Here is a 25,000-nt window from a genome sequence, read left to right on the forward strand (position 1 = left end):
AATGCAGTACAGTGTATAGTCAGCAAGCAGTTTAGCAGTTACGCCGGGAGGCCCCTGTGACAATAAATCAATAAAACCAAAAGCTTACCTTGACTTGGAAGAGTTATAGCATCCCTCTCTGTTTGAGCTGGGTGTTTGAGTGGGGTAAACTAGTGATCTGCATTCGCTAGCTAAATGAATGTTTTTTAAAAATACAATAAGATCTCTCTCTTCTTCATTTTTTTTCAAAACTGTTCAACTATTGTTTGAGACAACTACTTACTACAATAGTTTTAGTTTTAGATATATGAAGTGTGCTTGCTTCTGATTCTCAATATGAAGTGTGCTTGCTTCTGTTTCTCAGTTTTAGGTGTGTTTGGTTATATTAGTGTATAGGGGAGGGTGTTTTTCGGTTTCTCTGTATGAGCTGTGAGGTGTGCTGTGCTTGTCCTGTTTAATCAGGGGCATGATGAGTACATCTGATTTGGAGTCAGTTGATCCACAACGTTCTGTCACTGTCTGGTCTGGAGCCAGTGCAGCAGCAGCTTAACTAACCAGCCTTAAGAGGATGAGGTAATCCTCATTCCTCAATTAGTGCTGGGGTCCTGAGAAGATTACCCTGACCTGTCTGTCAGAGGTCCAGCACCAAGGAAGTTACAGAAGATGAAGTGGGGATATCTGATATAAGGCCTTTTGAGAGCTTTTATTTAATTTCCACGGCTACATAGGAATTTGTGGAAATGTAACATCTTGACACCAAGTGAAATGTCAGTATGAATATGCAAGCACGTGTGCAATAGAATCAACTAAACTGTAATATTTTAACTTAAACTGAGAGTATTACATTTAGGTCAGACTCTTGTGTAGTAGGGAACACAAATACATAAACACAAACACACACACTGCCCTAAGCCAAGGACATGTATAGAAGAGGGAACACTCAGATTTAGGGGAGGTACCTCATTTTCTATGGATATGGCTTTGAACAGAAGCCTCTGGCCACACTCCTGCCATTTACGTATCACACACACACACACTCACACACACACACACACACACTCATACACAAACGCACACGCTTACACACACACACACACACACACACACACACACACACACACACACACACACACACACACACACTCACACAAACACAAAGATTCATACACAAACTCGCTCACACACTCAAACACACACACACACACACAAACTTGCGCACACACACACACTCACACACAAACTCACACGCTTATACACACACACACACACTCCCTCCCTCTCTCTCTCCCTCCCACATCAGAGCACTTCTCATTCCGTCCCTCAGTCAGCTTCTACTTCTCCTTGTCTCTGCCCTACTTTTTTAGGTCCAGTACAGTAGTCAAATCAAAGTGATTGAAGCACTTGGGAGTTCATTCCAGTGGGGGGCTGCCTCATTGAATTACACTTTCAGCTGATGAGCGAAGCTATTGGGGGGGATAACAATAACAAGCTAGCATGCATAATTTAGTACAGACTTGCCACAAAAGGATGATAGATAGATGCGTAAGTGTTGGGACAAATATGGTAGTCTATACAGACACAATTAAGTGTTTTGGCATCCTTACATGATTCACTATTTCTTCTAAAAATAAGTTGAAATTGAAACCTTTGGGGTTTACACATAGGTATTTATTTTTGATTTAGAGGATTAAAAAAAAAAAACATCTGAACTGAAATTTTTCACTTGAAAGGCAAAAAATGGCCTGGACTAAATTATACAAAATTCAAATTAATATGGTTGGAGGCAGGTGATTTTCGTGTATGTCTAATTTACCTCACAGGTAAATTGCTGGTGCCTACAGGGTACAAATAGTCATTCAACCAGTTCTGAAAAGTGAAAAGGGAACATTTTGCTCCATTGCACTCCAATGTAAAATGCAATGTTTGCATCTAACTGCATCTGCATATGCAACAGCTCCAACTGGAGGTGCAGAGTATCAAAGTATCCCACATTATACCAAGTGTTTAATTACAAACGATGGCGTTGCGAGCTGCATTGACAGCTTGGTACCATCAAGTGCACCATCACACAGATCACATTGGATTAGGCCTCCCTCTGCCTCCCACTCATTGATGGTAAATGAGCAGTTATTCCTGCCCCAGATTAGGACACAGGTCTCAATCCTCCATGGCAGCAGGGTTTAGACTGCAGGACAGATGCTTGTTATGATTCCAGATGGCTGCTTGTGTGGCGGTGGAACACATAGAACACATTCGGTGCCTTGCAAAAGTATTCATCCCCCTTGGTGTTTTTCCTATTTTGTTGAATTGCAACCTCGAATTTAAATTGATTTTTAGTTGGATTTCAGGGAATGGACATACACAAAATTTTCCAAATTGGTGAAGTGAAATTTAAAAAATTACTTGTTTCAAAAAAATATTGAAAAAAGAAAAGTGGTGTGTACATATTTATTCACCCCCCTTTGCTATGAAGCCCCTAAATAAGATCTGGTGCAACCAATTACCTTCAGAAGTAATTAGTCCACCTGTGTGCAATCTAAGTGTCACATGACCTGTCACATGATCTCAGTATATATACACCTGTTCTGAAAGGCCATGGAGTCTGCAACACCACTAAACAAGGGGCACCACCAAGCAAGCGGCACCATGTAGACCAAGGAGCTCTCCAAACAGGTCAGGGACAATGTTGTGGAGAAGTACAGATCAGGGTTGGGTTATAAAAAATATCTGAAACTTTGAACATCCCACGGAGCACCATTAAATCCATTATTAAAAAATGGAAAGAATGTGTCGTATCAGAATTAGTTAGGTAACATTGATAAATAAGATGTTTTATCAATTTTCATAAATATGCTTATGTGGGAAAAGGTTACTTGGGGCCCAGAGAGGGGAGAGGTCAGACTTGAGAGAGGGGAGAGGTCAGACTTGTCTTCATATGTCAAACCTGTTAAACCATGTGATGCTATGAAGAATATCAGAAGGGGAGGAGGACAGAATGGAGGCTTGTCTTCTTATGGGAATGTGTCTGTAACTATTGTATGTCCCCTCTGAGGTTGCCCTTATCTTGACCTAGTATATGACCTAAGAGGCTCACTGTCTCCGTGAGCTTGTCCAGGAGGGAGTGTATTTGAGATGGGAGTATCTAGAATTGACAATTGATATATGCCATTGGATGAGGTAATGTTTTGGTACTATGAACGAGAAGTAGAACCTCGTCTAAGAGAGCAAACTGAACGATAATTTATATCTAATACTATCTATCTATGGGATACTCCTCTTTCAAGTAAAGGGTTCTTTGTGAACTGTTCCTGAGATCTGTGTTTCGTCATGTGAGTTGAGATGGGTGTGTCTTGGCTATAAATGATACAAAGAATTGTTTTGTAAGCACTCTCAGAGAATTCATTTATAGACACTGAATTCATCTGAGAGTCACAGGGCTATGGTGAAGCTCATATATAATTAAAGATGGACTTTATAATATAACTCTGACTTGTGTGTGGTTTGCTCTCTCAATGTTTAGTAATACAGGAAATTACCACGACATACAGTATGGCATAATGACAAACCTGCCAAGAGGGGCCGCCCACCAAAACTCACAGACCAGGGAAGGAGGGCATTAATCAGAGGCAACAAAGAGACCAAAGATAACCCTGAAGGAGCTGCAAAGCTCCACAGCGGCGATTGGAGCATCTGTCCATAGGACCACTTTAAGCCATACACTCCACAGAGCTGGGCTTTATGGAATAGTGGCCAGAAAAAAAGCCATTGCTTAAAGAAGAAAATAAGCAAACACATTTGGTGTTCGCCAAAAGGCATGTGAGAGAATCCCTTAATAGCGTGCCCAGAATGAACTACCTCCTACTCTGTCCCAGATGCTAATGTATGCATATTATTATTAGTATTGGATAGAAAACACTCTGAAGTTTCTAAAACTGTTTGAATGATGTCTGTGAGTATAACAGAACTCATATGGAAGGTGAAAACCTGAGAAAAATCCAACCAGGAAGTGGGGCATCTGAGGTTTGTAGTTTTTCTAAGCTTGGCCTACCGAATACACAGTGGGATATGGATAACGTTGCACTTCCTACGGCTTCCACTAGATGTCAACCGTCTTTAGAGACTTGAATGAGGGTTCTACTATAAAGGAGGGGCTCATGAGACCTGTTTGAGTCAGTGGTCTGGCAGTGTCTCAGGCTTGTGACGCGCACTCCCGACAGAGTTACCTCTCGTTCCAGTGCTTTTCTTCAGACATAGGAATTCTCCGGTTGGAACATTATTGATGTTTTATGTTAAAAACATCCTAACGATTGATTCCATACATCGTTTGACTTGTTTCTACGACCTGTAATGGAACTTTTTGAGTTTTTGTCTGGACGAAGTGCTTGCGCCTCATGAAGATGAATTAGTGGGCTGAACACGCTAACAACAAGTGGCTATTTGGACGTAAATGATGGACTTTATGGAACTTTATGGAACAAATCAGTCATTTATTGTCGAACTGGGATTCCTGGGAGTGCCTTCTGATGGAGATCATCAAAGGTAAGTGAATATTTATGGTGTTATTTCTAACTTTTGTTGACTCCAAAATGGTGGATATTTCTCTGGCTGGATTGGGCTCTGAGCGCCGTTCTCAGATTATGCTTTTTAAGGTAAAGTTGTTTTTTTTAAATCTGACACAGCGGTGGCGTTAAGGAGAAGTCTATCTTTAATTCAGTGAATAACACTTCTATCTTTTATCACTGTTTATTATGAGTATTTCTGCTAGATCACCGGATGTTTTGGAATCAAAACATTACTGCACGTAACGCGCCAATGTAAACTGAGATTTTTGGATATAAATATGCACATTATCGAACAAAACATACATGTCTTGTGTAACATGATGTCCTATGAGTGTCATCTGATAAAGATCATCAAAGGTTAGTGATTCATTTTATCTATATTTCTGATTTTTGTGACTCCTCTCTTTAGCTGGAAAAATGGCTGTGTGATTTTTTTTGACTTGGCTATGACCCAACATAATCATATGTTGTGCTTTCCTGGTAAAGCATTTTTGAAATCGGACACGATGGGTTGATTAAAGATGTTTATCTTTCATTTGCTGTATTGGACTGGTTAATGTGTGAAAGTTACATATTTCAACAACAACAAAAAATGAATTTTGCGCTGCCTTTTCAGTGGAATGTTGTCGAGGGGTTCCGCTAGCGGAACGCCTGCTCTAGAAAGGTTAACATATGGAAAAAGGTACTCTGGTCAGATGAGACTACAATTTAGCTCTTAGGCCATCAAGGAAAACGCTATGTCTGGCGCAAACCCAACACCTCTCATCACCCTGAGAACCTCATCCCCACAGTGAAGCATGGTGGTGGCAGCATCATGCTGTGGGGATGTTTTTCATCATACAACACTCCTTCCGTGGCCTCCAACTGCTCTTAAACGCTAGTAAAACCAAATGCATGCTTTTCAACCGTTCGCTGCCTGCACCCACCATTTGATCATTTATCACTCCAGTGTTAATCTGCTAAATTGTAATTATTTGCCTACCTCCTCATGCCTTTTGCACACAATGTATATAGACTCTTTTTTTCTTTTTTCTACTGTGTTATTGACTTGTTTATTGTTTACTCCATGTGTAACTTTGTGTTGTTGTCTGTTCACACTGCTATGCTTTATCTTGGCCAGGTCGCAGTTGTAAATGAGAACTTGTTCTCAACTAGTCTACCTGGTTAAATAAAGGTGAAATAAAAAATTTAATTAAAAATCGGCAGGAACTGGGAAAACTGGTCAGAATTGGAGGAATGATGGATGGCGCAAAAATCTCAGTGGCTAGATTTGCCTCACTTGTAGAGACATACCCCAGGAGACTTGCAGCTGCAATTGCTGCAAAAGGTGGCTATACAAAGTATTGACTTCGGGGGGGGTGAATAGTTATGCACGCCCAAGTTTTCAGTTTTTTGTCTTTCTTGTTTGTTTTGCAATAAAAAATATTTTGCATCTTCAAAGTGGTAGGCATGTTGTGTAAATCAAATGATATAAACCCCTCCAAAATCTATTTTAATTCCAGGTTGTAAGGCAACAAAATAGGAAAAATGCTAATGGGTGTGAATACTTTCGCAAGCCCCTGTAGAGCAACACGTAAAACACATAGAACAAGACATAGAACAACACGTACACTACCAGTCAAAAGTTTTAGAACACCTACTCATTCAAGGATTTTTCTTTATTTTTACTATTTTTTACATCGTCGAATAATAGTTAAGACATCAAAACTATAAAATAACACATGGAATCCTGTTGAACCTAAAAAAAAAAAAAGAACCTACTGAAACAGAGTGAGTCTCTCTGCACTGTCTCTTCTACTGAAACACAATAGAATTAGGATGAAGCAGCTGTACAGAGTCCCCTTCGAAAGAGACTCAGACCGTGTAAAACAACTGAGATATGAATATGTGCAGGTAAGCTATACTATCCTATCATTGGTACTGGATCTAGAAGTGTATGGTGCTACATCATATTGACTGATCCCTGTCTTTTCCTACTGTGCTACATTGTTTTGTCTGGTCTCTTTCAGAGAGTCATGGAGCTAGAAGCAGATGCAGTGCATCATGAGCTAATATATGTGGAACAGGCAGGTTTCGACCTTGCAAAAACAAGGGGCCACGGCAGAAATATCATCAGACACTTTGCCATCATCAACGTCCCGGAACAACGTGGTGGCAACATAACAATGTGTGCGGCTATTAGTCAAAATGGCGTCCTTCACCATCATGCCCATACAACAGGCCCATACAACACTGCACACATTATCACATTTCTGGACCCCCTCCACAACAGACTAATCCCTAATGACCAGGGGCCAGAGCAGCCCAGGTACGTTATCATCTGGGACAATGTTAGTTTCCACCGGGCTGCTGTGGGCCGCAATTGGTTCACAGGTCACCCACTTTTCATCGCACTCAAATCTCCCCTATACTCTCCTTTCTGGAATCCTATTGAAGAATTCTTCTCTGCATGGCGTTGGAAGGTGTATGATCGCCAGCCCCACCAATCCCCTTCTACAGGCAATGGAGGAGGCTTGTGGAGACATCGATCAGGAGTCATGCCAGGCCTGGATACGGCACTCCAGGTGATACTTTCCACCCTACCTTCGTCAAGACAACATGGCATGTGATGTGGATGAAGTCTTATGGCCAGACCCACGAAGGATGAGATGTAGCCTCGTTTTTTTTTGTTTTGTTTTTTTCTACCACAAATGTTTTTTTCTTCTACTGCGCTTTTGTTGTTTGAGGAGTGTTAGAACATTTTGAAAAAATATATATGTTTTCCCCTTATTTGTGTTGACTGTGTGTTATGTTCGGAAAACACTTCCATACTTTACACATTTGGATACCTGTGTGTTTACTACATGTATGACAACATTTTTTTTCAAACTGCTGTGCCCTGCACACAGAAAAAGAAAAAGCCACAAGTGTTTTTCATTTTTACCATCAGTGCCTAGTTGGTGCTTTGTGTACTTATTCAAATGATGGTTTGTGTGTACTGTATTGACGCAAAAACACAATTTGTTTTAAGAGTTTGAAGAGTTTTGCAAGAATTGTTTGCTTTTGCAAGAGATTTATCATGTTTAGTGTAAGGTTTTGTGGTTAGTGTGTAGAGTTTTGCAAAAATGGCCTATAGTTTCAAAGATAGTGCCTAAGTAATCAGAAAAAAAACTGTAATAAGGAGTTGGTCCCCCCTTTGCTGCTATAACAGCCTCCACTCTTCTGGGAAGGCTTTCCACTAGATGATGGGACATTGCTGCGGGGACTTGCTTCCATTCAGCCACAAGAGCATCAGTGAGGTCGGGCACTGATGTTGGGCGATTAGGCCTGGTTCACAGTCGGCGTTCCAATTCATTCCAAAGGTGTTCGATGGGGTTGTGGTCAGGGCTCTGTGCAGGCAAGTCAAGTTCTCGACAAACCATTTTTGTATGGACCTTGCTTCGTGCACAGGGGCATTGTCATGCTGAAACAGGAAAGGTCCTTCCCAAACTGTTGCCACAAAGTTGGAAGCACAGAATCATCTAGAATGTCATTGTATGCTGTAGAGTTAAGATTTCCCTTCAATGGAACCAAGAGACCTAGCCCGAACCATGAACAACTGCCCCAGACCATTATTCCTCCTCCACCAAACTTTACAGTTGGCACTATGCACTATGCTTCCACCAAACCAAGATTCGTCCGTCGGACTGCTAGATGGTGAATCGTGATTCATCACTCCAGAGAACGAATTTCCACTGCTCCAGAGTCCAATGACGGTAAATTTTATATCACTTCAGCTGATGCTTGGCATTGCGCATGGTGATCTTAGGCTTGTGGGCAGCTGCTCGGCAATGGAAACTAATTTCATGAAGCTCCTGACGAACAGTTATTGTGCTGACGTTGCTTCCAGAGGCAGTTTGGAACTCGGTAGTGAGTGATGCAACCGAGGACAGGCGATGTTTACGCACTAAGGGCTTCAGCACTCAGCGGCCCCTTTCTGTGAGCTTGTGTGGCCTACCACTTTGCGGCTGAGCCGTTGGTGCTCCTAGATGTTTTCACTTCACAATAACAGCACTTAAAGTTGACCGGGGCAGCTCTAGCAGGGCAGACATTTGACAAACTGACTTGTTGGAAAGGTGGCGTCCTATGACGGTGCCACGTTGAAAGTCACTGAGCTCTTCAGTACGGGCCATTCCACTACCAATGTTTGTCTATGGAGATTGCATGGCAGTGTGCTCGATTTTATACACCTGTCAGCAACGGGTGTGGCTGAAATAGTCAAATCCACTCATTTGATGTGGTGTCCACATACGTTTGTATATATGGTGTAGAACAACACATAGAAAACATAAAATAACACAGAACACATAAAATAACACAGAACACATAAAATAACTCAGAACACATAGAATAACACAACACATAACACATAGAAAGGAAGGGAAAGGGGGATACCTAGTCAGTTGGACAACTGAATGCATTCAACTGAAATGTGTCTTCCGCATTTAACCTAACCCCTCTGAATCAGAGAGGTGTGTGGGGATGCCTTAATTGACATCCACGTCATCGGTATAGAACATATAGAACAACACATAGAACACATAAAACCACACATCGAACACATAGAACACATAAAACTACACAGAACCACATGTAGAACACACAAAATCACACAGAACACATAAAACATAAAACTACACACAAAACCCACACATAGAACACATAGAACCACACAGAACACAGAACCACACATAGAACACATAAAACCACACGTAGAACACATAAAACCACACGTAGAACACATAAAACCACACATAGAACACATAAAACCACACATAGAACACTTAAAACCACACACAGAACACATAAAACCACACATAGAACACATAAAACCACACGTAGAACACATAAAACCACACATAGAACACATAAAACCACACATAGAACACTTAAAACCACACACAGAACACATAAAACCACACATAGAACACATAAAACCACACGTAGAACACATAAAACCACACATAGAACACATAAAACCACACATAGAACACTTAAAACCACACACAGAACACATAAAACCACACATAGAACACATAAAACCACACGTAGAACACATAAAACCACACGTAGAACACATAAAACCACACATAGAACACATAAAACCACACATAGAACACTTAAAACCACACACAGAACACATAAAACCACACATAGAACACATAAAACCACACGTAGAACACAAAAACCACACGTAGAACACATAAAACCACACATAGAACACTTAAAACCACACACAGAACACATAAAACCACACACAGAACACATAAAACCACACACAGAACACATAAAACTACACACAGAATACATAAAACCACACACAGAACACATAAAACTACACACAGAATACATAAAACCACACACAGAACACATAAAACCACACACAGAACACATAAAACCACACACAGAACACATAAAACCACACACAGAACACATAAAACCACACACAGAATACATAAAACCACACACAGAACACATAAAACCACACACAGAATACATAAAACCACACACAGAACACATAAAACCACACACAGAACACATAAAACCACACACAGAACACATAAAACCACACATAAAACCACACATAGGCCCCAGTGTGAACTCACTCTCTAAATTTATAATACGTAATTTATTCTACATGATTTCTCATCCTAAACTGTGTTGTTGTTGTTAGACCACAAAACCAAGTGTCGATGTACTATAAAGAAGGCTATACAGTGTGTATCTATAGAACATGACCATTTATGTTATATTATTTTACTACCTTATAGTAAACATTATTATAATATACACCCGGATACTAGATGCAGAGTTTATATATAAGGTTATTCAGCTACTAACTACTAGATGTCTGTATTCAGAGTTTATATAAAAGGTTATTCAGCTACTAACTACTAGATGTCTGTATTCAGAGTTTATATAAAAGGTTATTCAGCTACTAACTACTAGATGTCTGTATTCAGAGTTTATATAAAAGGTAATTCAGCTACTAACTACTAGATGTCTGTATTCAGAGTTTATATAAAAGGTTATTCAGCTACTAACTACTAGATGTCTGTATTCAGAGTTTATATAAAAGGTTATTCAGCTACTAACTACTAGATGTCTGTATTCAGAGTTTATATAAAAGGTCATTCAGCTACTAACTACTAGATGTCTGTATTCAGAGTTTATATAAAAGGTTATTCAGCTACTAACTACTAGATGTCTGTAGTCTTTTACATTTTATAAAGCCCAACAGTTCCTCTTTTCATCCCAGTACACACTACCTGCATTGCAATGCTACTGTACCTCACTGCAGCTTGAACAAGGACAATTTCCCTTGGTTGTGTTTTGCTCCCAAAAGTTTATGGATTAGTTAATTCTGATAATTGTACTGGAATGAGGGGAAAACAGTGAAAAAAATAAAAAATGACTTACCTGACTCAATGCATTAGCCTAGTAGCTGGAATATTCTTTCAGAAGAAGCATAGAGAAAGGGAAAACCTCCCTAACAACAGATACTTCTACACACACAGAGCAGCAGCACACTCTCTCGCTCTTGCTCTCACTCTCGCTCTCTCGCTCTCGCGCTCTCGCTCTTGCTCTCTCACACAGCCAGTGCATTACTCACCATCTGGTGATGTTTCAGTCTCCAAAGTGCTCTAGCTCTTAAATAAGAAAAGTGCTTCAGTAGTATCTTTTATCCTCCCTGTGTGGAAAAAAAACAATATGCTTCATCTGATGTTGCTGCTAACGGAGGTGTTTGGAGAAAGGTCCTGGTTCCTGTTGTATCTCTGTGTATCCTGGATGCTGGGGTCCCAAGGGAACAAACACATGCTCTTAAACTCCTGTCTTCTCCTCTGCTTCCTCCTTCTCTCTGCCTCTCAGGGCGGTCTCTCTCTCTCTTCCCTCTCCTCTCCTCTCCTCTCAGGTCCTCTTACCGACTGTGCTTTCCTGGTAGTTGGAGAACACTACTGTCCAGAGGTTTGTGTGTGTGTGTGTGTGTGTGTGTGTGTGTGTGTGTGTGTGTGTGTGTGTGTGTGTGTGTGTGTGTGTGTGTGTGTGTGTGTGTGTGAGCATGAAGCTTGGTTTGACAAAGAGAGTAACAGTGTGGTGCAGCTGTGTAAGCTCTCACACTGAATGAGAGAGCGAGAGAGATACAGAGAGAGAGAGCGAGAGGGGATGGAGAGGGGGAAGCGAGGGGGGAGGGGAGAGGGAGAGGGAGCGAGGAGGGAGAGCAGGAGGAGAGGGAGAGGGAGCGAGTAGGGAGAGCAGGAGAGAGAGGGAGAGAGAGAAAGGGGAAGAGTGGGGAGAGAAGGGGGAGGGAGAGAGGGGAGAAGAGAGCGAGAGAGCAGGAGAGAGAGAGAGGGAGAATGAGGGAGAGGGAGAGCAGGAGGGAGAGAAAGAGAGAATGGGGAGATAAAATGAGGAGAGAGAGAGAGGGGAGAAAGGGGAAGAGGGGAGGGAGGGAGAGAGAGAGAGCGAGGGGAGAGGGAGAGCAGGAGGGAGAGAGAGAGAGAGAATGGGGTGAGGGAGAGCAGGAGGGCGAGAGAGGGAATGGGGAGAGAGAAAGAAGGAGAGAGAGGGAGGGGGAGGAGAGGGAGAGCAGGAGAGAGAGAATGGGGAAAGGGGAAGAGGGGGAGAGGGGATTAGAGGGAGGGAAAGGTTGAGAGGAAGAGAGAAATAGAGAGAGAGATAAATGGGAAGAGGGAGAGAGAGAGAGAGAAATGGGGAGAAAGGGAAAGGTGGGGAGTAAGAGAGAGAGAGAGGGATAATTGGAGGGGGAGAGAGAAAGGAGTGAGAGAGGGGGAGAGGGGGAGAGAGAGAGAGAAAGGTGGAGGGGGAGAGAGAGAGAAGGTGGGGGAGAGAGAGAGGGAGAGGGGGAGAGAGAACGGGAGAGGGGCGAGAGAGTGGAAGTGAAGGGAGAAGAGAGAGGTTGTGAGAGCAGGAGGAATCAGCTGATATAGCTCAGTACCTCACAGAAGATCAGAGTATCTCTATTGGCTGTTGTAAATCCTGGACCCTGAACTGCATTTGTCCCAAAATGCCTAGTGATGGTCGGTGTGTGTGTGCCTCTTTTTCCATTACTTTCAGCTTTGCATCTGGTGGAAGACTATTGACTGCAGCAAAACTGCAAAACAATAAAAGCACCTCTGCTGCACCAGTGGCTCGTGCCAGGCAGCCAGGCAGCCTGACTTCCACTGATAAGGATCATGTCATTAAGAGATAGACTGAATCTGTTCTTGACTCATTCTACTGTGTCATTGGTCTTTCTGGAAAGGTAGGCAATATCTGACAGGGAGGTATAGGTCTTCTGATTGGCTCCTCCTCTGTTCTGTCCAATTAGAGGTCACCAACAACTTACTCTACTCCAAGAGGGGGCTTAAAGATGTATCTTTGTTATCAACCTGTCATTGGTGTTGAATATCATTAATTCAGTCCTTCAGTCAGTCAATCAGTCAGTGTGTGTGGTCCTCCTTACTTATCCGGACTGCAGATGACATGGTTTTGGTCAGAAGGACTCATTAGTAGAGTGATCAGACTGGGTGTGTTTGTGTGCATCGTACCGACACCACATGACCAAAAGACACTACACTCCTGCTCGTCAAACATCTCATTCCAAAATCATGGGCATTCATATTGATTTGGTCCCCCCTTTGCTGCTATAACAGCCTCCACTCTTTCTGGGAAGGCTTTCCACTAGATGTTGGAACATTTCTGCGGGGACTTGCTTCCTTTCAGCCACAAGAGCATTAGTGAGGTCGGGCACTGATGTTGGGCGTTTAGGCCTGGCTCGCAGTCGATGCTCCAATTCTTCCCAAAGGTGCCAGTCAAGTTCTTCCACACTGATCTCTACCAACCATTTCTGTATGGACTTCGCTTTGTGCATGGGGGCATTGTCATGCTGAAACAGGAAAGGGCCTTCCCCAAACTGTTGCCACAAAGTTGAAAGCACAGAATGCTCCAGAATGTCATTGAATGCTGTAGCATTAAGATTTCCCTTCACTGGAACTAAGGGGCCGAGCCCGAATCATGAAAAACAGCCACAGACCATTATTCCTCATCCACCAAACTTTACAGTTGGCACTATGCATTGGGGCAGGTAGCGTTCTTCTGGCATCCACCGAACCCAGATTTGTCCGTCAGACTGCCAGATGGTGACTCCAGAGAACGTGTTTCCACTGCAATGGCGGCTAGCTTTACACCCCTCCAGCCAATGCTTGGTATTGCGCATAGTGATATTAGGCTTGTGTGAAGCTGCTCAGTCATGGACACCCATTTCATGAAGCTCCCGACAAACATTTATTTTGCTGACGTTGCTGCCAGAGGCAGTTTTGAGCTCGGTAGAAAGTGTTATAACCGAGGACGGATGATTTTTACGCACTACACGCTTCAGCACTTGGCGGTCCCATTCTGTGAGCTTGTGTGGCCTACCACTTTGCAGCTGAGCCGTTGTTGCTCCTAGATGTTTCCACTACACAATAACAGCACTTACAGTTGACCAGGGGAGCTCTAGCGGGGCAGAAATTTGACGAGCTGACTTGTTGGAAAGGTGGCATCCTATGACGGTGCCACATTGAAAGCCACTGAGCTCTTCAGTAAGGCCATTCTACTGCCAATGTTTGTCTATGGAGAATGCATGGCTGTGCTCGATTTTATACACCTGTGACTATGGAGATTGCATGGCTGTGCTCGATTTTATACACCTGTCAGCAACGAGTGTGGCTGAAATAGTCGAATCTGCAAATTTGAAGGGATGTCCACATACTTTTGTGTATATATAGTATACTTGCCTGCATGTGTGTGTGAGCCATCATAAAATTAGAGTAAATTGCATAATTACTAGGTTAGATGATATAAGAGGAGGTTAGATGATGTTAGATGATGTTAGATGAGGTTAGATATGTTTAGATGAGGTTAGATGATATAAGATGATATTAGATGAGGTTAGATGAGTTTAGATGAGGTTAGATGATATTAGATGAGTTTAGATGAGGTTAGATGATATAAGATGAGGTTAGATGATGTTAGATAAGTTTAGATGGTACTTTTATTGTCTGTTATTCACAGAAATTGCATTGCGTCAAAAGAGATCCACAACACAAAGAGAGACACGATATAGGCATAACATCAGACAATCAATAGCTAATTACCATTTTAACAAGACAATTAAGTAACCATCTGGTGAAATTAAGCATTGGTATCTCACAACACAGAACTCTGCAGAAGTATCAACAAGCACAAAGCTAATGTGAAAGCCTGGTAAATGTGTTCAGAGTCTCACCCTTCCCAGACACACGCATCAAATCAAGTCAAATCCAATTTGATTTGTCATGTGCCGAATACGACAAGTGTAGACCTTACTGTGAAATGCTAACTTACAAGTCCTTAACCAACAATGCAGTTAAAGAAATAGAGTTAAGAAAATATTTACTAAATTAACGAAAGTAAAAAAAAATGTAATCAAAAAGTACCTCAAGACAATGACTTAACAATAACGAGGCTAAGTACAGGGGGTACCGGAACCGAGTCAATGTGCAGGGGTACAAGATATTCGAGGTCATTTGTAAAGTGACTATGCATTTGTGGTGTAAATTACTCAAGTAAAAATACTTTAAAGTACTTCTTCTTTACTTTACTATTTATATGTTTGACTACTTTTACTTTTATTCACTATATTCAGAAAGAAAATGTACTTTTTACTCCATACATTTTCCTTGACAACCAAAAGTACTCGTTACATTGTGAATGCTTAGCAGGACAGAACATCCCTGGTCATCCCATCTGCCTCTGATCTGGTGGACTCACTAAACACACATGCTTCGTTTGTAAATTATGTTGGAATGTTGGAGAGTGTGCCTCTGGCTATCGGTATATTTAAAAAATAAGAAAATTGTGCCATCTGCTTAGCTTAATAAAAGGAATTTTAAATGATTTTACTTTTGATACTTAAGTATATTTGAGTAATTACATTTAATTTTGATACCTTAGTATATTTTAAACCAAATACTTTTAGACTTTTACCCAAGTAGTATTTTACTGAGTGACTTTTACTTTTACTTCAGTCATTTTCTATTAAGGTATCTTTACTTTTACTCAAGTATGACAATTTGGTACCTTTTCCACCACTGCTATGCTTAGATAATAAACACACTAGCCCGTCAGTGGTACCACAGTGTGCATTTTTCATGCAAACAGCAGCAGCCTGGTGCTAACTGTGCAAACTGCATAGAGGTTAACTGAAGGCCTGATTGATTTCCTGTCACACTATAATGCCCAACACCACACCCACCCAGCCTCTCAATAGACTCTCACAGACGGACACAGTAAATTAGGCTTCAGGGTTTTTGCAGAGTCCATGGTTTCCTCTCTCAACTGACCTGTGTGTGTGTTCTATTTTTAGCCATTGGGGTGCAGATGTCCTTGGAGATGCTGGAGAAGAGGCTATGGACCATTGCCTTTCAGGTGAGGGAGCAACACACACACAGACACACACAGACAGCTCCCCAACAACATACCACACTACTGACACAAATCCATCTCTGGTTCAGTTGGTAAGAGCATGGCAATGTCAAGGTCACAGGATCAGTTCCCGCGCAGGGATCACATACACACAATGTGTGACATCACTACAGATGTAGGATCTTAGTTTGAGCCAGTTTGCTACCGCAGGAAAATAATCCTGTAGCAACAGGAAAGATGAACTATTATGTGGATTATAATTAATGGACATTTTTGTAGGGTTCGGTACATTTTTCGTAAAGTAATGTCTGAAATGATCAGCAGCAAATTATCCTACATACTGTATGTATATTTAGGACTATCTGCTAAGTGGTAATAGCTTATAATCTCTCTGTCTCTTTGTCTTTCTCCTGGTCTACCTCTGTCTCTCACGTCCACTCACAGCCCGCTGACACAGACGTACGTAAACAGTGACCTTTTTATTTTCTGTTGATACATGAACTCCTCTCTAGAGTGTAGAAGTTATCACACCATATTGACTGGCTGTTGAACCAGTCATGTTTATTTTGTTGTTATGGTGGTTAATATGTTCCAAATCCATATACAGCTATCAGTCACATGATTCAAGTGAATCTTTCTGTCTGTCTGTCTGTCTGTCTGTCTGTCTGTCTGTCTGTCTGTCTGTCTGTCTGTCTGTCTGTCTGTCTGTCTGTCTGTCTGTCTGTCTGTCTGTCTGTCTGTCTGTCTGTCTGTCTGTCTGTCTGTCTGTCTGTCTGTCTGTCTGTCTGTCTGTCTGTCTCCAGTGTACTGACGTGGAAGGTGTCTGCCCTCTCAGCTGCCAGAGCACTGTAAGTACTGAGCCTGTTCTGCAGTGTTTGAGTCAGTTCCCATTGAATTCATGAATGTCAATATCATCATTGAATAAGTGCCATTACAACTAATGTCCTGTCTCTTATTCCTCCAGGATGTCAACTGTTTCCTTGTGGACAGCAACGGCTTCATCATAGTCTCTAAAGAGAGGTCAGAGGTAAGGGTCTGACAGCATGACCACCCAGTGACCCGAACAGATCAAACCAATCCATTCAGCTAACACCACCATGATACACCAGTTGACAACTCTTATGTAACCCACATTTAGTCTAGTACATCATACATGCTTTGTTATGTAATGAATGATAACTGTGGTTAATGAACACGTTGAACCGTTTGATAAGCAGATCAGCAGACCAAGGGAGGGATCATTTATATAATCACTATCTGGTCGGCTTGACCATGTAAATACACGTACGGTCAGGTGGTCGCATCTTAACACATTTCTTAGAGGGCATGTTCAGCACAGGTGTCTCCATAACAATGATAGATAGATAGATAGATAGATAGATAGATAGATAGATAGATAGATAGATAGATAGATAGATAGATAGATAGATAGATAGATAGATAGATAGATAGATAGATAGATAGATAGATGCGGTGACAGAGAGAGGGGGGAGAAGAAAAAGAAAGAACAGCCTCCGTGAGCACAGTCTGCCCATAGAGTCCAGTCATCACAGGCAAACCTGGCTGCCCAGAGAGGACGGGCTGTGCTCACTCTGCCCCCGGGGAGAGGTAGAGACAGAGCTGCATTTCCCATTACACTGTGTCAAAGACTCAGATCTCAAAGCTCATCAATAAGCTAAGGACCCTGGGACTAAACCCCTCCCTCTGCAACTGGATCCTGGACTTCCTGACGGGCCACCCCCAGGTGGTAAGGGTAGGTAACAACACATCCGCCACACTGATCCTCAACACTGATCCTCAGGGGTGCGTGCTCAGCCCCCTCTTGTACTACCTGTTCACTCATGACTGCATGGCCAGGCACGACTCCAACACCATCATTAAATTTACAGACACAACAGTGGTAGGCCTGATCACCGACAACGACGAGAGGGAGGAGGTCAGAGACCTGGCCGTGTAGTGCCAGGACAACAACCTCTCCCTCAACGCGATCAAGACAAAGGTGATTATTGTGGAATACAGGAAAAAGAGGACCGAGCATGCCCCCATTCTATCGACGGGGCTGCAGTGGAGCAGGTTGTGAGCTTCAAGTTCCTTGGTGTCCACATCATCAACAAACTAACATGGTCCAAGAACACCAAGACAGTTGTGAAGAGGGCAGGACAAAACCTATTCCCCCTCAAGAGACTGAAAAGATTTGGCATGGGTCCTCAGATCCTCAAAAGGTTCTACAGCTGCACCATTGAGAGCATCCTGACTGGTTGCATCACTGCCTGGTATGGTAACTGCTCAACCTCTGACCGCAAGGCACTACAGAGGGTAGTACGAACGTCCCAGCATAGGACCTCTATACCAGGCGGTGTCAGAGGAAGGCCCTAAAAATTGTCAAAGACTCCAGCCACCCTAGTCATAGACTGTTCTCTCTGCTACTGCACAGCAAGCGGTACCGTATCGCCAAGTCCAGGTCCAAGAGGCTTCTAAACAGCTTCTACCCCCAAGCCGTAAGACTCCTGAACATCTAATCAAATGGCTACCCAGACTATTTTCAGCCAAAATGTGCAGTTTTGTCAGACAATTGTGTGTAATCTAGCCACAACCTGAGGGACAGCCAATGAAAAGTACAATGTAACAATAGTATTTGGCGTTGTGTTTTGTCTTTCATACCATGCCATGTGGCTTCTCAGCCATGTTACAATTAGCCTACTGACATTACTTTCATTTTATATTATTCTCATGACAATTGCTGTAGTTGCTGTTTATGCTAATATCATTTCCACTGCTACTACGCCTGTTATTAGTATTACTTTATAACTGTTAGTCCAACCATTTTTTTGTACCTTTATTTTGACAGGGAGTCATGCTGAGACCAAGGTCTTTTACAGATGAACCCTGTAATTACAAAAATATATATATATATATATCAATACACTACGAAAAGCAAAACAGAGGGAAAAAAACACAATCGTAGAAAACAAACACATTCTTCAGAGTAAAGGTCCTCAATCGGCCATCTGAATTGCCATAGAGGCACTTCATACAGTATGTGTACTTTGACAATGTAATTAATTTAACTTGCCATGTCAATAAAGTCTGTTGAATTTAACTGAATTGAGAGAGAAGAGGACACTGTGAGGCAGTAAGTAACAGGCCAAAACAACACCTGGAGCACTCATAGGACCCTTATGGTCCTAATCCCTCTTACAGGAATTAGCAGAGAACTGGCTGATTAACTGGAGCTAAAGACAGTAAGCAGCCACCTTATCACTAACTGGAGCTAAAGACAGTAAACAGCCACCTTATCACTAACTGGAGCTAAAGACAGTAAACAGCCACCTTATCACTAACTGGGGCTAAAGACAGTAAACAGCCACCTTATCACTAACTGGAGCTAAAGACAGTAAACAGCCACCTTATCACTAACTGGGGCTAAAGACAGTAAACAGCCACCTTATCACTAACTGGAGCTAAAGACAGTAAACAGCCACCTTATCACTAACTGGGGCTAAAGACAGTAAACAGCCACCTTATCACTAACTGGGGCTAAAGACAGTAAACAGCCACCTTATCACTAACTGGGGCTAAAGACAGTAAACAGCCACCTTATCACTAACTGGAGCTAAAGACAGTAAACAGCCACCTTATCACTAACTGGGGCTAAAGACAGTAAACAGCCACCTTATCACTAACTGGGGCTAAAGACAGTAAACAGCCACCTTATCACTAACTGGAGCTAAAGACAGTAAACAGCCACCTTATCACTAACTGGGGCTAAAGACAGTAAACAGCCACCTTATCACTAACTGGGGCTAAAGACAGTAAGCAGCCACCTTATCACTAACTGGGGCTAAAGACAGTAAGCAGCCACCTTATCACTAACTGGGGCTAAAGACAGTAAACAGCCACCTTATCACTAACTGGAGCTAAAGACAGTAAACAGCCACCTTATCACTAACTGGGGCTAAAGACAGTAAACAGCCACCTTATCACTAACTGGGGCTAAAGACAGTAAACAGCCAACTTATCACTAACTGGTGCTAAAGACAGTAAACAAATCACTAACTGGGGCTAAAGACAGTAAACAGCCACCTTATCATCAAAGACAGTAAACAACCTTATCACTAACTGGGGCTAAAGACAGTAAACAGCCACCTTATCACTAACTGGGGCTAAAGACAGTAAACAGCCACCTTATCACTAACTGGGGCTAAAGACAGTAAACAGCCACCTTATCACTAACTGGGGCTAAAGACAGTAAACAGCCACCTTATCACTAACTGGAGCTAAAGACAGTAAGCAGCCACCTTATCACTAACTGGGGCTAAAGACAGTATGCAGCCACCTTATCACTAACTGGAGCTAAAGGTACCAAGCAGCCCACGCCACCTTAACTTGACTTCACTGCAGAGGGAGGACTGGACTAACCGTATTACTGAGAATTAGTGGGGTGGAATGGACAAGGGCCATGGCAGTGTTCACAACATAAGTGTTCATAGTTTAACAGTGTGGTATTGGGCCCTTAAATCTTAGAATGCACTTGAAGACTATGACCGTGGGGGGCTATAAGACCATGTTATACTACACATTATAGTAGGTAGTCAGTGTGGAATCTTATATCATGCATGTACCCGGGGATTACCATGGCCTACTAAAAACCCCTTTGATAAAAACAACTGCAGATTAAATGAATCATTTCCTGCAGTCAAATGACCAAATCACAATATGTTGGCCTCATGGGTGGAATGTTATTCATATTTGTCATAATTTCATAATGAAAAAAATATATCTTTGGGGTTAAGGAGGAGTGTGGGCTGGAGGTGAGTGAAACAAACACACACACACCATCTTGTTCAGCCTGTCAGTGTATACGTATTCCTACTGCATCGCTGCCAGTCCCGATTAAATAAAACATTTACTGACATTAAGACTATTCAGGCCAAACCAAGGATGCACATATTTAAATTTTCCCTCTTAATTCAATATCTTTATGTCTCAGTAAGGCACTAAAGCAAACCTTAGTAAGCAGATATTATGATGATGAAGTGCTACCCCGTAACATTTTGCTGAGGTTAGGACTTTGACAAAGTTTTGTGGGAACACCAAGTGCTCCCCCTTTTAATTCAGAGAGAGGGATTGGGCTAAGGCAGAGCTCTGTAAATATTTAATCATTCAGGATACGGCAGGAGTACAGTGCTGCCTTCAAGAAATGGGTCATAACCAACTTCCTTAGAATTTCTGATGTGCATAGCTCGTACTAGAGTGTGACTAAGCAGAAACAAAGTCTAGATGCTGACAACACAACATGTAGTATGTTGGTAATAGATTTGATGGAGGACACACTGCTGTTTTGGTTCTGCATTAGATTCCTGTCCTAGGATGGATGCATTGCCTGCCAAGTTTTGCACCGAAACGTTGTTGCGTTTTTATTTCACTGCATTTCTTTCAGGTAAATAGAGCATCAAGTTCCATTCCGGGCTCTGGCTTCAGGGACCAGAGCTCACACTCGGCAAACACACACACACACACACACAGACACACAGACTCACACACTCACACACTCACACAGACATACAGAGACAGACACTCGGCAAACACTGTATCTCTTAAAAAGCCACAGGGAAATTCGTCTCCTTCCCTTCTCCCTGAGATTGAAATAAAGTGTCAGCCGCAGTTAGAGAGAAACGGGAAGAGGAGGGAGGATGACTTGGAAACTTGGACAGTGTGGCTTAAACAAAGTGACCTTGAATAATTCAGAGTACAGGGATGTGCTACAGTAAGAGAAGACAGATAGAGGGGAGTGTATACTGTACTGTATATGAGGTTAACCTTTCTGTCATGTTAAATAAGATGTGACACTCATTCACAGACAACAGTATCACCCTGTGAAGTGTAAAACGACTAACATAGAGTACATGATAGTAACAGGTAAATACATAGAGGTACAGAATACTGTAAGGAGCAAGAGGGCATCTTAAGTTTAGCCTCTTGTGGCTGTGTCTAATTGATGGTGTTGCTATGGGAGTTTGTGCTAGGTCATGCAGATTTGAAGCAGGTACTGAAGGCTATTATTAGTGTTACGCAATCTCCCTCTGGCTCCATCTCTCTGACGCTAAAGAGATCCCTTGTATAGTCAGAAGGCTCTGTAGACCTAGATGATGTCACCTCTGAATATAACCCCCTCCTGTCATCGTCTCTACAGGTCGGACGTTTCTTTGGGGAAGTGGACGGGTCTGTGATGGCAGCGTTGATTAAGTCGGGCATGTACAAGAAGTAAGAGGAGCTACATTACGATGGATATATATATTATACCATTGATTGATCCTATTGTGCAAGGTTATGTAATCCCTAACTTCGTAGACCCTTTCCTGCAGTCAAATGTATTAATATTCTTCATAATTTCATAATTAATCAACTTTCTTTGCCGCTGAAAATCTGGTGTTTCTACGTCAAACAGTTTGCTATATTTCAGTCTTCAGTGATGTATATAAAGTGTCATATAAGGATGCAAACTCAACATTGAATACATTTCAACTCTATATCTGACATGGTACATGTGTCTTATTTTACTTAAGCCCATAACCATGTGTGTGAGGTGTGTACGTTTTTGTTTCAAAGTAGATTTGTTTAAGACTACCAAGAAACACTCTGTGTGACCCTGAATTAGCCCAGTGCAGTAAAAGTCTAATCGTTGTGTGTCCAACAGGGTGTCGTTGTATGACTACCAGGGAATGTGCAGATCAGGACACAGTCATTCCAGTAGTGCTCGCCCTCTGCTCAGCGTGAGTCATGTTTATCAATATTTCTTAACCCTGAAGAAGTCACTATTTGCTGAAACATTTGTTATGTGCTGCCTGCTGGTTGTATAATATAATTACTTAACAGATGCTCTCTTCTTGTTCTCTTTCACTTGGGTTACCTATGTTTTATTATCTTTCATTTTTCTCTCTCTCTCTCTCTCTCTCTCTCTCTCTCTCTCTCGCTCCCTCTTTCTCTATATCTCTCTCTCTCTCTGTATCTCTCTCTGTGTATCTCTCTTTCTCTCGCTCCCTCTTTCTCTGTATCTTACTTTCTCTCTCTCTGTATCTCTCTTTCTGTATCCCTCTCTCTGTATCTCTCTCTCTCTCTCTCTGTATCTCTCTCTCTCTCCCTCTCTCTCTCTGTATCTCTCTCTCTGTATCTCTCTCTCTCTCTTTCTCGCTTCCTCTTTCGCTCTCTCTCTCGCTCGCTCTCTTTCTGTATCTCTCTCTCTGTATCTCTCTCTCTGTATCTCTCTCTGTATCCCTCTCTGTATCTCTCTCTCGCTGTATCTCTCTCTGTATCTCTCTCTCTGTATCTCTCTCTGTATTTCTGTATCTCTCTCTGTATCTCTACCTCTCTCTGTATATCTCACTCTGTATCTCTATCTCTCCTTCCTGTAGCCTTTCTATGGCCTTGCTGCAGTGATTAAATGGTTCTTCTCTCACATGTTGATGTAAGTTTGAGATGCACTTTTCAGGCTGAGTTTATGAAAAATGGTCATCATGGTTTGTCATCACTCTAGTGTAATGTTGTTTTGAACTGAACTGAATTGTTTTTGACACTTCATTTTCTCTCCCAACAACTCTGCTTCTGTACAGGTTCTTACTGGAGTTCAACTTCTGTGGGCTGTGGCACTCGGATTACGTTGTAGACGGTAAATGCTCTCAATACTTTATGTGACAAAGGCCATTGCAAAGAGGGTTGGATACATACTTGTGGAGGTAGAGTCCTACACCAACTTCAAATAAAATCTAAATTGATTGGTGCAGCAAAATGCTCCACCAGTGCAGCAATACCTGGTAATATAAAATAAAACAATACACACATAATCCTGAAAAATAAGAAAGTAAGAAATATCAGAAGGAGCAGTCAGAGACTGGAATATAAATATATATATACAAATAATGGTGTGAATAGACCGTATGGACAGTATATGAATAGAGAGGGTGTGTACAGCAGTAGTTATATAGGATGAGACTTGACTAGAATACATTATATACATATGAAGTGGGTAAAACAGTATGTAAACATCATTCATGTGACCAGTGTTCAATGACTATGTCCATTGGGCAGCAGTCTTGAAGGTGCAGGGCAGAGTACCAGGTGGTAGCCGGCTAGTAGCAGTGACTATGTCCATGGGGCAGCAGTCTCGAAGGTGCAGGGGAGAGTACCAGGTGGTAGCTGGCTAGTAGCAGTGACTATGTCCATGGGGCAGCAGTCTCGAAGGTGCAGGGGAGAGTACCAGGTGGTAGCCGGCTAGTAGCAGTGACTATGTCCATGGGGAAGCAGTCTCGAAGGTGCAGGGGAGAGTACCAGGTGGTAGCCGGCTAGTAGCAGTGACTATGTCCATGGGGCAGCAGTCTCGAAGGTGCAGGGGAGAGTACCAGGTGGTAGCTGGGTAGTAGCAGTGACTATGTCCATGGGGCAGCAGTCTCGAAGGTGCAGGGGAGAGTAGCAGGTGGTAGCCGGCTAGTAGCAGTGACTATGTCCATGGGGCAGCAGTCTCGAAGGTGCAGGGGAGAGTACCAGGTGGTAGCTGGGTAGTAGCAGTGACTATGTCCATGGGGCAGCAGTCTCAAAGGTGCAGGGGAGAGTACCAGGTGGTAGCCGGGTAGTAGCAGTGACTATGTCCATGGGGCAGCAGTCTCGAAGGTGCAGGGGAGAGTACCAGGTGGTAGCCGGCTAGTAGCAGTGACTATGTCCATGGGGCAGCAGTCTCGAAGGTGCAGGGGAGAGTACCAGGTGGTAGCCGGCTAGTAGCAGTGACTATGTCCATGGGGCAGCAGTCTCGAAGGTGCAGGGAGAGTACCAGGTGGTAGCCGGCTAGTAGCAGTGACTATGTCCATGGGGCAGCAGTCTCGAAGGTGCAGGGGAGAGTACCAGGTGGTAGCTGGGTAGTAGCAGTGACTATGTCCATGGGGCAGCAGTCTCAAGGTGCAGGGAGAGTACCAGGTGGTAGCCGGGTAGTAGCAGTGACTATGTCC

The 25,000-nt window shown here is 42.6% G+C and overlaps 2 protein-coding genes across 2 annotated transcripts in view; one reads left to right on the forward strand and one right to left on the reverse strand.

Moving 5' to 3' along the window:
* The window catches only part of LOC115144814 (leucine-rich repeat and transmembrane domain-containing protein 2-like), a 23,425-nt gene extending 9,324 nt beyond the window's left edge, over window positions 1-14,101 (reverse strand). The window contains exons 1-4 of the mRNA XM_065002734.1: window positions 14,038-14,101; window positions 9,568-9,678; window positions 9,251-9,342; window positions 9,056-9,136 (exon numbers count right to left, since the gene is read on the reverse strand). Coding sequence (XP_064858806.1) covers window positions 9,056-9,136; window positions 9,251-9,342; window positions 9,568-9,678; window positions 14,038-14,101 — 348 coding nt within the window. The remainder of the gene's footprint in view (window positions 1-9,055; window positions 9,137-9,250; window positions 9,343-9,567; window positions 9,679-14,037) is intronic.
* LOC115144843 (voltage-dependent calcium channel subunit alpha-2/delta-4-like) overlaps window positions 1-25,000 on the forward strand; it is a 91,041-nt gene that overhangs the window by 60,205 nt on the left and 5,836 nt on the right. The window contains exons 26-33 of the mRNA XM_065003024.1: window positions 15,946-16,007; window positions 16,449-16,463; window positions 16,808-16,852; window positions 16,969-17,031; window positions 22,198-22,268; window positions 22,702-22,777; window positions 23,417-23,469; window positions 23,615-23,670. Of these exons, the coding sequence (XP_064859096.1) occupies window positions 15,946-16,007; window positions 16,449-16,463; window positions 16,808-16,852; window positions 16,969-17,031; window positions 22,198-22,268; window positions 22,702-22,777; window positions 23,417-23,469; window positions 23,615-23,670 (441 nt within the window). The remainder of the gene's footprint in view (window positions 1-15,945; window positions 16,008-16,448; window positions 16,464-16,807; window positions 16,853-16,968; window positions 17,032-22,197; window positions 22,269-22,701; window positions 22,778-23,416; window positions 23,470-23,614; window positions 23,671-25,000) is intronic.

The sequence above is a fragment of the Oncorhynchus nerka genome, linkage group LG17, assembly GCF_034236695.1.
Source record: "Oncorhynchus nerka isolate Pitt River linkage group LG17, Oner_Uvic_2.0, whole genome shotgun sequence".
Lineage (NCBI taxonomy): Eukaryota > Metazoa > Chordata > Actinopteri > Salmoniformes > Salmonidae > Oncorhynchus > Oncorhynchus nerka.